Source organism: Paramisgurnus dabryanus, chromosome 8 (genome assembly GCF_030506205.2).
Source record: "Paramisgurnus dabryanus chromosome 8, PD_genome_1.1, whole genome shotgun sequence".
Taxonomy (NCBI): domain Eukaryota; kingdom Metazoa; phylum Chordata; class Actinopteri; order Cypriniformes; family Cobitidae; genus Paramisgurnus; species Paramisgurnus dabryanus.
Genome location: NC_133344.1, coordinates 7477104 through 7493409, shown reverse-complemented (window position 1 = coordinate 7493409; position 16306 = coordinate 7477104). Strand labels below are relative to the sequence as shown.

At 36.7% G+C, this 16306-nt stretch overlaps 1 protein-coding gene across 10 annotated transcripts in view; it reads right to left on the bottom strand.

Annotated features, from left to right (window-relative positions):
* Nucleotides 1-13484, bottom strand: part of gria4a (glutamate receptor, ionotropic, AMPA 4a) — a 120051-nt gene extending 106567 nt beyond the window's left edge. For all 10 annotated transcript variants that reach the window (XR_010542750.1, XR_010542749.1, XM_065280405.1 and 7 more), the window contains exons 1-2: nucleotides 13231-13484; nucleotides 11517-11675 (exon numbers count right to left, since the gene is read on the bottom strand). Coding sequence is in view for 8 of the 10 variants with exons in the window: in XM_065280405.1 (XP_065136477.1) it covers nucleotides 11517-11675; nucleotides 13231-13303 (232 nt within the window). In the remaining 2 variants the exon portion in view is untranslated. The remainder of the gene's footprint in view (nucleotides 1-11516; nucleotides 11676-13230) is intronic.
* Between the last annotated feature and the right edge of the window lie 2822 nt (nucleotides 13485-16306).

Genomic DNA, 16306 nt, shown 5'->3' with positions numbered 1-16306 from the left:
CAGCTGGTGGCCAATATACCAAACGACAACATAAACATCAGTTGAGGGCTGCAACTCCACTTTTTAAATGACAATATCCTGGCCGGACCGCTGTTGTGAGTGATAGAAGTATTTGAAATGAAAATGATTTCTTAATGTCTAGTGACATTTCAGGGCGATTTAATGATTAATTGATATAAATTTCTTACATACTGTTCCTTTAAAGTCAAATGATGTCAAACTAAAGTTTCTTGTGGATTTTCCAATCATTCCCAATTATCTTACTGTACATTTCCCTTAAAAAGTCCCTCCAGTTACTACCTAAAACAATTACATTTTTTTACTTAAAAGTGAAAAATACTTCAAGTGAAAAATTTAAATTAAAAAACATACTTTTTTAGGTGTTTATCTATTTTTTTGTACATAAAAGCGCAAATTATGAATCATATGTATCATTATTATATGCTTACTGTTGTAATTTTTTTTTTTTAAGTTACGAATTGCAGCTTAAGAAAATAAGAACTTGTATTTTATAACAAAAATGGTAAGAAATTGTACTTTATATAACAACTTACCATCTTTTAAAACAGGCATCTGTTAATTGTAATTCTGCTTTAATTTAGGCTGATTTGTGTTAACAATTATAATTAGAGTATGATTCAATGTTGTTAATTGTTATGCACAAAAGTACTCTATCACAGTAAATAAATCTAATGAAAGTTTCAGACAAACCCCTCCAGATCAAAACACCAAGACACAGTAATGAGAGTGTTTTTAACATACTTTGAATAATTAACGACTGTAATGATTTATGAATAATGAATAATGGTGGACTGAATTAAACCAGCTGAATTAACTCTGTTTGTTTTACACCATGATTCATGAATGACAATTAAAGTTCAATTTGCTCCAGGTACAGTCTTAAAAACAACTTTAGAATGCCTTTTCACTATTTCCAAATATTTCCAAAACACACACCACAAGCAAAAGTTCAGGTCTAAAAATAGATCCCCATCATTACCAGACACTTTCAAAGGTCTACTGGGTGTTTGTGTGCGGTTTTAGCGTGAGGAAGGGTCACAGCAGGGGTCGACGACACTCTCATTGACTTAAGATCTATAGGGAAGAGTGAGAAAGACAGCAGGTGAGAGAGTGAGACAGAATGAGATAGAGACAGGAGGGCTTTCTGAGGTAGTTAATATTGATGAGCGTTTACCCGAGCATCATTCAAAGGGACCTACAGTACAGAGGTGACCTTTACACACACTATCATTCTCTATTATGGCCTTGAAACGGTTGTGAGTTTTATTCAGACAGAAAGCAAAGAAAACTTTGATGGTAAATTTACAATTCTGTTTATAAAGCTGAACAAAACCACATGTATGTTGTTTACAATCAGATGAAGTCCAATGCTTGGTAATGTGTTTCAGTCAGAAAATAAATAACAGACTTTCCAGTTTTTTTGTCCGGTCTATGCACACATTGACAGACACTCGCAGTCATTGTAGAAAGTTTCTTGGCACCGTAGTGATGCTTAATGTGTTACTATGGCAACTGATGCAGCTGCACTGGATGCTGACCCATCCCGACAAACTATTGCCTTTTGAAATGAGATATTGGATTTAGTTATTGACACAGTTTGTTGTGTTCTGATGAAAATATGAGAGAAATGTGATTTAGTGTTTGAGTCAGTTTTATTGTTTTTTGCTACGTCTGTATTATTTGTATTACATTAAGTATGTACTGTATTGTAAATTCTGACCTGAGCACTATTTTTGGCTAAGCTTCTGTTTTGTAATGACTTGTGATGACGCAACTACAAAATGCGCAAAAAAAGTATGAAAAACAATAGAGAATCTAACATTGTTAAAGTGCACATACGGTGGAAAACATGATTGTTTTGCTCTTTTGAATTTGATGTTCTGCGTCAATGTGTCTGTAACATTTACAACTCGAAACTCCCTCACACCATTCACAAAGAACATGTAGACAGATTTGTTATTGTTGCTGATTCATTTCTGCTCACATCAAACCTTAAATTCAGACCTCTTTGCTGATGCACTAATCTAAATACTGGAAATACACAAATTTTCCCCTTATTTTCCCCCTCCCGAGAATCCGAGAGATAATCGGGTTCAGGACTTTCAATCGGTTGCGATGTTTGGCTTTGACTATCATGTCATTTGTGACGTTTACAGATCTGCTTTAATCTTAGAACTGATGTTTTATAAACAACACAATCAGTGTAATTTTAGGGACAACACACTAAATGCGTTTTCTCAGAATAAACACATTTCTGTGTTATTATTGGAACAACACATTTTGTGTTACTTTTAACACAAGATCAAAAATAGAACCTGTCACTTTTAAAACAAAATCAACACAAAATGACAAATAACGTGTTAAAATGACACAAAATGTGTTAAATAGCAAAACACATCCATTCTTAAGTTGCGTTCACACCAGACGCGAATGAAGCGTTAAGCATGAGTGATTAACATGTTAAGTCAATACAACAGCCATCCTGTGGGGCAATTCATGCAAATTAGGCAGTGCGAATGACGGCAAACGAATTGAGCGTTTGATGGGCATAACGCGTAATTTGCAAGAATCGCGCAAGTTGAAAATTTGCACCCCGTTAACCAACCAGGAGCTTGCTGTATGGCAGCATAGTTGTATGTGGACACCCAGAGCTGTACGACACATCTACGTATTTTTATAGAAACAGGAATATAAAGGATCTTGTTTGCTAGAAAGTGAGTGAGGAGGTAGGACAATCAAATAAGTTGTAAAAGACGCTCTTTAATCAATTTGAGCTATATATAGGCAAATTGAGCATAGTTGCTAGTGATGCACCGATGTATCGGCCGCCGATATTTATCGGCCGATTTTTGATGAATTTGAAACCATCGGCATATCGGCAATAGCACGAGAAAGGCCGATACCGATTGTTTATTAATTAACTGCATAAAGAAATCCATTATATTTAAAAAAAAAAAAGAGTTAATGTTGTTAATAAAATAAATGCTGAATAGCAAAAACCACCTTTGAAGGTTGTCATGCTGTCTTATTATATTAGTTTTAGCTTAATTTGTGCCTCTCTTATTATGTTGGTCAGTTGAATGTTAATTAGATCCAATCCATGTTCAGTAAAAATAATTTGATGTAGAAATAAACTAGCTAATAGACCAACTGTATAGTATTGTATACAAGTGTTTAATATCGGCATCGGTATCGGCCAGAAGTTGTCTGTTTAAATCGGTATCGGCCCCAAAAAATCCTATCCGTGCATCCCTAATATTTGCATATGAATTTCATGTGCGAATTATGTGAATTTCACGTGCGAATGACGCAAATGACACAAATCTCTTGCGCAAATGAAGCAAGTGAACTTAAAATGTTTAAGGTTCAACTACTGTCCAAGCGGTCAAACAACCGTGATTTATTTGCTTCATTCGCGTCTGGTGTGAATACAGCATTGCCAGCAAATCGGGGCCACCCTGATCATATCAAACACGATTGATATTTAGGATTTTAAATATCACAATAAATCTAAATTAGTACAATAGCCAATGAGAGATTGAGCTGAATGAATTTGAAAACAATACAACTCCCTGTATCGCTTTCGTGAATACGTCTCACAACCGTTCCCTCAAAAACAAGAGCCGAGGAGAACTTACACTACCACACAAGTTAGTGTAAAAACTGCAAAATGCAAACACAAAAATAATTATAAATGTGTCACAATCTTCATTTGTTTACATCCCCATCCCTGTGAGATCATGTGAAATGTTCCACCTAGTGCACGATAATCTTAATAAAATATCTTTTAGTGTGTGATGCGCCATGATTTTCAAATCTGAGATTTATGCTATTGCACTAGTGAATGTATGAAGCTCAATCCTTCTCAATTTAACAAGTTTAAGTGTCATTACAAGTGTACAGTTGATCATCTCCTTACTGTATGTTTAAAACCACAGTGTCAGTCATTTTTGTCTTAATTTTGAGTAGGAGGATATTAAACAGATTTTTGTGTTACTGTATTTCAAATTACTTTAAACTAAATGTCACTTGGATATTTCGTTATCCAATGCAGTGACATTCAAAGATTTTAAATGTGACCTGTGTGTCCAATACTTCTTTACGGGCCACCGTACACGGGCTTATGCATGTCGTCTTCATTCTTGCACAAGACATCACTTCATATCCCAAGTGAGCAATATGCTAAAACACATGCACAAACATTCTGACGCAACGACACGACAATTGCTGCAGGCGACTAAATGAATGAGTCAGAATTAATCCAACCATCTTAAGACATCAAGATCCACACAGATATAATGACTATTACATATCTGTAAAGACATGAACACACAAACACAAGTATAGGTCACAGACAGGTTCATGTATTAGTCAACTACAGAGCTAACGCACAGTGGTGTTGGGGAGGGAGATTGTGTGACTCAACAGACGTCAGCAGTAACCTACAGACATAAAGTCAACTTTGAAAAATGCAGAAGATTAATATTCATGGTTTATGTGTTTAAAATATGCCAGAATCTAAATGATGAAAATAAATAAATGTGTATTTATAGTTTTATGAAAGCAATAATCTGTGAGAGACCATGTAGTGTGTTGTACTCTTAATTGCGATGCCATAGAAGAACCATTTTTGGTCTCATCTAATGGAAATTCATACGCATTTTGGTAGCTAATTCGTATGACTACATTCGTAAGGTTTTGTACGATTTGCTTTCGCCCCTGCGCCATTGGGGTTAGGGGCGGGGTTTTTTAATCATCAGTTTTTGTTTGTATGAATTTATTCAAATTAGCCAAGTCGTTAAAAACAGTATGAATTCACATGAAATCAGTACATGTGACCCATGCTGGCAAAATGAGTCGAAATGCTCATGGTGTAATTTTGAGCTACAGGGAAAAGAAAGTATAAATATCGATTTGGGTCGAAATTGAGGTTTTCATAAAAATAATTACATTAAGCGCTTGTATAGCAATCCCAATGCTCTAAATAGTCATTTAACATCTAAAATTATCTTTATTTATATGTTTTCTGAGAGGTCCTAAATGCTTAACCTATACAAAGATTCATCTCCATCCACATGGAGTCTGACATTTTTGTTTCAGTTTTAAAAAACATGCAGGAATTAAAAAATAAAGTGCAGGACTTGCTTGATGTTATCTCGTTCCCCGCCAGCCTTTTTTGAAAAGTTGCCCGCTAGCATTTTGTGTGATTTTCACAAAAGTTTCACAAAATGTCTTCCAGAAAACTTTTCTTCTAAAAATATAAAAACATACAAATATATCAAATGAAATTACAGACCCTCTGCTTCAAACAAACAATAAACAAACAAACAAACAAAACAGGGGGAAAAAAAAACGTTTTATCCTATCTATAATTTTTTTCTCTGCTTATAAACTCTTAAATCTGGGTATATTTCTTAAAAAATAAAAAATTCTAGCAAAAAGCTTAAATTATTGCATTTTTGTGAAGGAATTTTTTTAGAAATCAGATTCAGAACGATTATCAAAACATACATGGAGTGTAAAATTAATAAATAATTTTTTGCTTCAGTTTTTTTTATCAATTTCGTATGTGGGCCATCTAGTGGATAATTGTGGATTGACAGATTAACATAAAAACTCATAAGGAACATGTTTTTCCATGCAAATGTTTTCTATTAGTTGACAAGATAACTTTTTCTCTTTTTGACAAAATAACTCTTCAAAAATTGAGATAACCTCGTCAATTGTGGGGTTAAAATAGTTATTAAGAGAGAACAAATTCTAAAATTATTTAAAAATCAAGGTAACGTTTCGAGCGCGCAGGCTCATGGGGCGTACACACCAAACTGCGAATTTAACGATTTGCATGAGTAGATTACATACAAATGCAAAGATGTGTATAGACGCAAACGTTCGCGGGGTAAGCGAATGACGCGCATTGGGCGGCGCAATTGGCATGAAAACACGCACTATTTGCCTCAAACGCATCTTCACACAAGTTGAAAATATTAAACTCTTTACATGACAGGAAGTTAAATCCTGTGAGTTAAACACTCTTAGGATGAATGTGTTAAAAACAACACATTTGTGTTGATTCTGGGACAACACACTAAATGCGTTGGCTCAGAATCCACCCATCTCTGTGTTATTATTAAAACAACACATTTTGTGTTACTTTTACAAAACTTTACAACTTTACAACTTTACAAAATTAACACAAAATGACACATAATGTGTTAAAATTACACATAATGTGTTAAAAGCGTAATGCAGAAAGATGTCTAAAAATTAACACATCCTTTCTAAGAGTGAATATAATATAGAGCGAGGAACGCAATGGTTCGTGTTTGGTGCGTACAGAGCATTACAGTAAGTTTTTTAGATAGCTTTCTCTGATAGCTTTTGTAAAACCGTGGCAAGTCTTGAATAAATTTGAACATTATTAATATAATACAATTATAGTGTTTGGCAGTACTGTGTTAATTCCTGTCATTCTGGTTATGGTTTGTTTAAACACTTTACTATTAATATTACACTTCTGCAATTAAAACCATCCACATCTCTTCATCTCAGACACACACACAGAACATTTACTTCCAGACAAAGGTCAAAAACACACCCCTTCATTTAATCTCTCTCTTTCATCTACTCCGTCCCTCTGTCCACTTTCATTCCTCCATCCGTCCTCCTGCCCTCGACAGCACATCATTCGCATCATTTCTTCATCCCTCCCCTTTCATTAAAGAAACTCTTGATTCTGATCCTCGCTGCTTCTCTCGCAGCTGAAACTCATTCACAGATTGATTTTGCTCGGTGCTTTTAAGCGCTCAGATAAAGGTGTGTTAGTATAAAAGAGGAAAGTCTGTATTCTCTCTACAGCCTGAGGAGACGAGGAGGAAACCATTAACTCCAACTCCCTCTCCCTCTCTCTCTCTCGCTCTATCTCTCTCTCTCTCTCTCTCTCTCTCTCTCTCGCTCTATCTCTCTCACACACATCGTCCCAAAGCTGTCACTGTTGTGCGGCTGATGAGGGCTAAAGAAGCTGGAGGAGAGCCAGAGATACACACACACACACACATACGCACACACACACTGCTGTATGATTGTATAGCAGTAGATTCTGCAGACTCAGACCGGCCCAGCGTGCCAGAGCTGGAGAGGTTAATATCCAGCAGAAGAGAGGTTAAACTGGGATCGACTCAACTCGACGGCACCCTCTTTCACTTATACTCTGACAACTGACATATATCTTCAAAATAAAAAATTATTCATTGATTTTTGCCAAAAACATTTTTAGCTGTAAAGGTTCTTGAGCCGTGGCGGCTGGTGTCTGCTCTTCTGAGTGGCGCGAATTCAAAATATGTGTCTTGTGTGTTGCTCGTGTTTTCAAAATATGTGTTATTTTCAAGTAACGTTATCAAAATTTGTCAAAATAAGTGCCTGCCGCACATGCGTCATAACCATCTATAATAAAAGAGACGTTCATGTTCACTTAATTCTGATTACGCATGAGATTATCTGGCAAATGCGAGCGTCTCTTTTATCATAAACCTTTTAGACACATCTGCAGCAGGCACTTATTTTGACAAGACACGTGATGCACATATTCACTTGATGCATCGCACACATATTTTGAAATGATGAACAACACACATGACGGGCTACATACATGATGTGACAAACTTCGCATCATGCGCCCTCGAAAAATAAGTCTGGTCTGACGTTTAGGTTTTTTATTATTCGTCATCCATTTTACAAATGTATGTAATTTTTAATTATTCAATATTTTTATTTTATTATAATTTTGCCACAAAACTAATTTCAAACATTTAATCGTACACCTTTAGATCAAAGTGTTCAGTAAAATTATTTCACATTTTTGACCTGAATTGTATTCCGTATATAAAGTAGGACTCGTTTTTGATTTTCAATTTCAATTTTTTGATTCAAACAATTACAAAAACAAGATAATCGAGGGAAAACAAATATTGTGAGATTAAAATATAAATTGCGTGCTGCTGGACCGATGTGTTTGTAAGGCACTTCGAAGGCACCACTGCTTTGACGCTTGTAGCCAATTGCAACACGTACATAATAAAAAGGTTAAATAAATGCATGGTTTAATCGCGTTAAATAATCGTCATTATGATTTTTACCCAAATAATCATGATTTTGCACATAATTGAGCAGATAAAGTCCATGATATTTCATTATAAGGTACCTTTGTATTGTGTTTTGGTGTCCAGGCTATTTAAAGCCCCAGTTACTTTTGGTGGTGTGAAGAACTAGACAATACAAGCTATGTTTATTTACTTTAAATACAGTGTTTAAAGTCTGCACCAAGGTTTCCTCCCCTGTCTGCTATTGTTTGTGCACACTGGTTGTCAAATTCGCAACTTGGGCTGAGTTTAAAGTTGACACGTTTATACTCTTCAGAAAGTCTATGGCTGGAATATTTAAAATACTACAAGTGTTTTAGCATCAAAAAGCATACATTTACACTTTCACATTTGTTTAAAGGAACAGTATGTAAGAAATGGATATCAATGAATCATAAAATGGCCCTGATATGTCACTAGACATTAAGAAATCATTTTCATTTCAAATACTTGTATCACTCACAACAGTGGTCCAGCCAGGATATTGTCATTTAAAAAGTGGAGTTGCAGCCCTCAACTGATGTTTATGTTGTCATTTTGTGTATTGGCCACCAGTTGTGTGATTGCAGTACCAGTTTTAGCCACAAGTTTTGTGATTGCAATACCAGTTTTGGCCACAATCCTACATACTGTTCCTTTAATGCAGCAGTCATTTTAAGAAAACTCTGTCAACCCTTTTAACATCGAGTTTAGTTACAATGTGCAATGTGTTGACCAAACATTCACAGCTGTCTTTGCATCATATGTAGGCCAGCTAAAACACTAACTAAAACAACAGGCAACCAAACAATCCATGAAGCAATACAGACAACTTCTCGCCCACTGCCTATTAGTATCTGCGTTTCCATTAAAGATTTGTGCAAGACTTTAGCTTATTTTTTAAATGTCAACCAAAAACTATTGCGAAATGACAGCGTTTCCATTACTGTAAGTGTTGTTATGCGACTAAAACCAGTGATGGTCGCTTTGAAACACTGCTTCATGAGGCTTCGAAAACGTTACAAATTTTAAGTTTTTAATTATTGGTTCGAAGTGTGTTTCAAGTCTGATTTTTAGCAAACGAGGCTTTGTTACGTCATAACTGTTTCGAAACGTTTCGAAACTCAGATGGTTCACCACTAGGGGGTTGTTGATCTAAAAATGAACTCATGAATCAGTGTCTACTATGCTTTATTAAGGCCCCGTTTACACGTACATAGTTATTTTGAAAAACGGAGACTTTACTCTTCGTTTGCGCCCTTCGTTTACACGCAAACTGAGAATTTGCCTCTCAAACCGATTCTTTCTAAAAACTCCGGCCAGAGTGGAGATTTTGAAAATCTTTGTTTGCACGTTTGTATGTAAACTGAGACAAACAAGTGTTTAGGCAGCCAACGTCACAGTATGCGCCAGACCTCGCACGTACATCAAAAGTGCGACCTTGTTCAAAAGAGGAAGAGGAAGTGATTTGTTGCTGTTGTTGCTATTTTTGGGATTCTGATTTGGCTTACATGGGCTTGTGCTTCTCGTTACACCGCCACCTACAGGTTTGGCATGCTCTTGACGGCATATATAAATGGGTATGTGTAAATGAACACACTTCGGAAAACTGACATGTGTGCACAATGTTATTTTTGAAACTGGAGAGGTTATGAAAATAGGCGCCCACGTGTAAACGTAGCCTAATTTTGGCTTAGTTTTGTTATGAATATTAAAGGTGCTCTAAGCGAATTGACGCGTTTTAGACCATAAAACATTTTTTGTTCCATACAGCAAACATCTCCTCACTATCTGCTTGCTGCCTGTCCGCTGATCAAACTGTAAAAAAACGCGATCTCTGTAGACAGCCCAGCCTCCACAAACTGCAATAACAACACAGTGGCCAAACCTACAAACAGAAACCATAACAAAGTATTCTAACCAATAAACGACAAGAAGGATTTGGGGGTGGGGGTTGGGCGCGTTCATGAAAGCACGGAAGGGAGGGGGAGGAGTTAGCTACGCTCCGTCTGTTTGAAAACATTTCAAACGTCAACAAAAACTAACGTCTCGCAGATTCGCTTAGAACGCCTTTAATCAAATTAAATGTGTCTACTGTGTAGGGCTGGGAAAAATACATTTTTCGATTAATCGTTTTTTTTAACGTGGTCGATTCAAAATGGATTCTCAAAGAGCACGAATCGATTTTTTTCATATTTATTTCCTCAAACATTGAACGTAAGATTAACGTTAATCTAATTACTAGTCTTTTTCACACTTCTTCATTTTAGATTTAGCAAGCAAGACAACGACGATAGTGTTGTGGCTTTTAATTTCTTTTTATTAATTACCCACTTGTGAACGTCTGTTCATCGTTCTTTTTTTATTAATAAAGTAGTTGTATTAAATCTATATTCATTGAGTTAAATTGAGAATCGAGTATAAAAACCAGCCCGAGATCCGGAATCGAAAATCAAATTGAGACGTGAAATCGAACTGATAGCTTGCGAATCAAAATTGAATCGATCTGGAACATCTGAATCGATACCCAACCCTACTATTGTGTATGCTGGTCATTTGGCATTTTAAGTTTTTTGCATAATGAGTGACTTCAAAAACCAAAACCTATAGTTTGGGAACATTTTGAGAATTTGGAAAACAATACTGCTAGGTCTATCTAATCACCTGACATACCACAATAATACTAATATTTAATGACATTTAATGATTTGTAAATTATAATGAAAGCGTGAAACTGTTGTGAATATATCTGCAATTGTTTGTAGAAGGTGTCATGTTTAGACCTAGATCTTGTTGCCTGTAAACATTTTATTATTGGTTCAGTTTATTCGAAGCTTCGAAAAGCTTTGTTTCTCCCATTACTAACTAAAACATAATTTTGCTGTGGCATATTAAGTCATTCCAGAAACCATGGCGACATGTGTGTTAGACTTCATATGGTGCCGCACAGAACGACATGCGTATGATCATGTTACTTTTACGCATGTCATGTGACCTGTAAATGCGAAAAATAGTTTCCAATGCAGTTTTGCGATTCCTTTTTCGAATTGCCTGAAATCTTCTTCATCCAAGCGTAAAACGTTTTTTTTTTTGCAATAGGAGTTTATACGAAATTGCTGTGGGTGCATTTTTCAATACGCAATTTCGATTTGTGCAATTTGAAGGGTAATGGAAACGCAGCTATAGTCCCACCCCAAACTTTCACCATTGGTTGAACTAGAAGTTGACATGTCAGATCAAACAGATCATCGAAAGCACCAAACAAAGAAAGCATTTACACTCTTCAGGAAGTCTTGTTTAAAGTTGAGTCTGCACTAAAAATATATCATACTGAGTTGAGATTGACTGGCTGAACTTTCATTGACATCCATCACTTACAGGCATTGGTGACAGCAAAGCTGTTGGCGGTCTCGATGTTGTCCACATGAGGAACCAAGTTGAAGGGGGCTTCCGTTGCATTCGGACTCGTGTTGTGTAGAAATATAGCCAAGCGGAAAGCAGTATATTCTTGATCTGTATTTCTTATAAACAAACCACCTGAAAATAGTGAGAGGAAAAAGTGTGAAGAGTGAGAAGTAAAGGAACACTTCACCTAAAAATAACATAACTCATGCTATTCCAAACCCATATGACTTTCTTTCTTTCTTTTGGATACAAATAATTTGGTGTTTCAGGTATATAACCAACGTAAATGATGGCAGAATTTTCATTTTTGGTGGAACTGTTCCTTTAACCATTGCAATTACTTGGGTGTCAAATCAGCTTTGTTGTTGTTCACACTGTAAGCAGTCTGCACTTGGCAAAGCGAATGTCACGTCCAATTCTGTCATATCCGCTTTAATTCTCCCCTCTTTATATCTTTTGCTAGACGTTTGCTCTATGAGATCCCATTACGTGCCTCTGTCTGTGTGGAACAACACAAGCATTATTCATTGCATTGCAATGCGGTGTAAATGTCGTTAAGCATTTGTGCATTCGGAGTGTGTGTGCATCTCTCTCTGTGTGTGTGTATGTGTCTGTATTTAGCGTATTAACTTCATCGGCAGTGCTGTCAAAGGCGCGAGTCAGCGACCGCATCTCATTATGGCGCGAGTCTCTCCATCTCAATGAGCAATGCGGTGACTGAACACACACACACACATACGACATCCCGCAAAAACAGTGTGTGTGTGTGAGAAAGAAAGGGGGTGGGCACCGGTCCGTAGTGCTCTGTTGATATTAATTGGACCCAGAGCTGTGAATCTGATGAAATGTTAAACTTTGGAGTCAGAGACGAAAGAGGGTTTGATGTATCCCACCAGCAAAGTAAGACAGAGTACTGCAGTGATACTCTGAACTGAAGACCAAAGGTACAAATTCACAATCAATATGCGCTCAGACCACGGTCTTCCTCATTTACAATCATACCTTCAGTAACAACGCCGGTGAAACTCATGCATGCTCACATACAAATTTGAGACCAATTACCTAAACATTTGTGTGCATTGAATAAAAAAATCATAAAATTTGATTTTTTAATTAATATCATTCATATTATAGACAATGAGTTGAACACATCCTCCCCTACGTTAGGAATTATGGTATTTAATTTTAATTTTCCCAATTCATAAACTTTTACATTATAAGTTTTAAAGATAATAATATGAACACTGCAATGTTTTACATACACAGAGTCCTTGTACATTTGGTGCACCTTTTGTAAAATGTAAAACCTATTATTTTGGCCCTGTGCACTGAATAAATAATTCACTTTGTTCATATAATAGACTTTTAGACTAATTTCCAGTAACTACAAATTCCCACATTGAATCAGTAAAGTAGTTCAATATTTATCCATTTATATTTGATTACACCTGTGGTTCTGATGCAGAACCGTTTTAAACACCCATCAAGGTGTTTAGTGCAGGTGCAAAGTACATGGAACCCAACAGAAGTAACATTTCGTCAAAAAGGCTACTTTCAGTACATATATTATAACTGTTGCTATCTATCTATCTATCTATCTATCTATCTATCTATCTATCTATCTATCTATCTATCTATCTATCTATCTATCTTGCATGTGCATTTATGTTGAAAGTCTTGAACTCACCGATTTGGACACTGCTGGGGAAAGCCCCCTCACCAAGACCCCACAGCAGCGGAATCAGCACCAGGATCCGCATTCTGTCCGATTCAGAACCCGTCCGGACACATGGATAGATGGATGTACACGAGAGAGTGTGCCGGCAAGGAAATGAAAGGGACTAGATGAATATTCTCGCAAGGGTAGTTTTAACAATCCATCCTACAGGCGATCTGTCTGTTCCCTGCTGTATCCACTGAAGAGAGAGAGAAAAAGAGAAGAGTCTGTCCGTACTGCTGAACGCTATGAGAGAGAAAGAGAGGGAGAGAGAGAGAGAGAGAGAGACATGCGCTCTTTCTCTCTCTCTGCGCTCTTTGGCTCTCAGGTCTTGAGGTTTTTGTGCTTCACTGTTAATATTGGTTAGGGTTTTTGGTTTGTGTAAACTCAATACTTTAAGTATTAAACTTCGGTACGTAGCTCGTCCTGTTGAGTTTGTGTTGCGGAACATACACATGGGTTTAATTACTCGTGCCTCCGATAAAACTGCAGAAAAATTACCATTAAAGAAGGGACGTGAGGCATTGCAGACCTGAATACGATTAAGACGTATAGTTGAATCTTGACTCGGTCCAGTAAGCAACCACATAAGACCCCTCCAGAACATCTTAGCAACAGCTTAGCAACGCCCTTACAATCAACATATACTGCTAAACGACACTTAAGGTTATGTTTTAGAAAAATGTTGAAAGTTTCTTTCTACTCACGGGAATAAAGTCGCTCATATTACTGTATTCAATGTATTTATTTTTAAACAATTCAGTAGCCTCACAGGCTAGCTAGTTGACTCGCCTCACAATTGATTCATTGATTAGGTCGCGCGCTGCCCTCAGAGACCGCGTTTCCCGCGTCTCACGCCAGGGACGTTTTTAACGTAAAAGTCGTCGCCTTAGGAAAATTAACCATGGTTACTGTAGTAAAACAACGATTACCTCAAAATAAATATAGTTAAACCCTTACTGTAGTAAAACATGGTTAGCCTACTACACTTTTACCACAAAAAACATGGTTACTTTTCGTAAGGGTCGCTGTATCATGAATTATAAGTGAAAAAATATTTTAAAAAAACATGGGTAATTTTCGTGAGGTTCGCTGTAACATGAATTAATTAAGTGAAAAAAATATAATAGCCTTTTTCATTATATGAAAAAGTAGCTAGGCTGGCTATATTATAGTAATTATACTACACTTTGTTTTGTATAGGCCTATTGTACTGTTTTAACAGTGTTGAATTTATAAACTCTAGTAGTATTTTACTGTACTATGGTAAATACTAAACAGGTCTACACATATATACGACAATTGCATAGACTATGGTATGTTTTTATGGGCGAACACTTATTGTGCGTGTGCGATGAACTTTGGTATAATGGGGAAGTTGTCATAATAAACCCCTCACTGCAGCACGACTATTTTAGATTAGATTAACTCGTGCAAAAAAAAAAAAACAATAATGAAGCTCACAATAATTTATAAAGCTGGAATAAATAAATAATTTGTGTCCAATTCTAGTGTAAAACTTCACACGTGCCCCGACAAACTCTTATTATAGATTTTTGACTGATTCAGACACATGTCTTGTGTCAGCTAACGTTGGCCCCCATATAAATATCACACTGTTAGCACACACACGAGTTGCAGTTTCTTTCCGGTTCATTCCTTCGGCTCATGCTACGCGGGCGGGATCGGCGGGGTCTCCGCAGGTCACGGGGCGCGCGCACGCGGGTGAGCGTCGAGCCGCAGCTGTGTCTTTATTGCCCATTCGTAATCGTTACAGCCTCCGGTGGCGCAGACAGACGGATCCCGAAGCCTCCCTCGGTTTCTTTGGAGACATAAACGAGAGAAACTTCTGCCGCGCGCTTAGGGAGATGTTTAGATCATGGCGCGTGCCGCTCACGTGGAAGTTTCTGAGTGTCGCTGTCCGTGGTGCTGAATGTTGATCAAACAACGTTGGAGCTTCTGAGGAACTACCTTTTTTAACAACAAGTTAGTAAAACAACACGATAATAAGATGAAGAAAAAAAGAACATTTAATTTATCCAAATTAAACACATAGGATTCTGTTCCAATTTAAAAGCATTGGGCCATTCTGGGCTTAAACAGTTCATATAAAAAGATCTGTAATCTGTTCCTCATGTCATTTTGAACTTGTAGCTTTATTTTTTTACAAGGAACGCAAGTATTTATTATTAATCATTCTCCATACAAAAAAAGTTAATGGGGACTGGGATATAGTAACATTTACAAATTGCAGACTTTTGTAAGAAACTGAATAAAAAGAGACACAACTTGTCATAAAATATGCTTGTATCTTCTAAAGTCATAGGATAACTTTGTGTGTAAAACAGAATCAAATCAAAGCCCTAATAATATAAGATATTAGCTTGTGCTGCAACTATAAATGTATAAAATAAAGTATGGTATAAATTCCAGGTTTCACAGAAAAAACAACAAAGAAGCTCGCACACTGCTTAAAAATGTTCAAATATAATTTAGTAGTGCAACGTTTCGACCTTCAGGTCTACATCAGGAACATCTTCATCGTGCCTGACGAAGGCCTGAAGGTCGAAACGTTGCACTATTAAATTATATTGGGAGCAGTTTAATGAGTGTGGGGGCATTGTGAGGGGGCGTTGTTTTTGTGTTATTCAACATTCGTTGCTCAGCACCTGAACCCAATTCTGGGTGTTTTGGATGTGCAGACCTTTTCGCATTCTTTAACAGGTTTGACAGAAATCAAACAATCCTGTTAAAAATACATTTAAGCTTTTTTGTAACATTGCAATCTGGAAAACCCAATGCAGTGTGGGAGGCATCATATGGTGATGAATCTTTATAGCCAACACAACTCGGTACGGTAGTAACTCTTATTGTGAGATATGGATATATACCCATGTATTAAATACTGCAGTACTGACTCTCTTTGAGAAGTACTGTCAGGCATTACTTTGAAGATTCTCTACAGTATGTGAGGCATTGTGGTAATGATGCTCTTTCCCTCAATGACTGATGCCCTTTTGAGATGCTTTTGAAGTATTGTTTGATT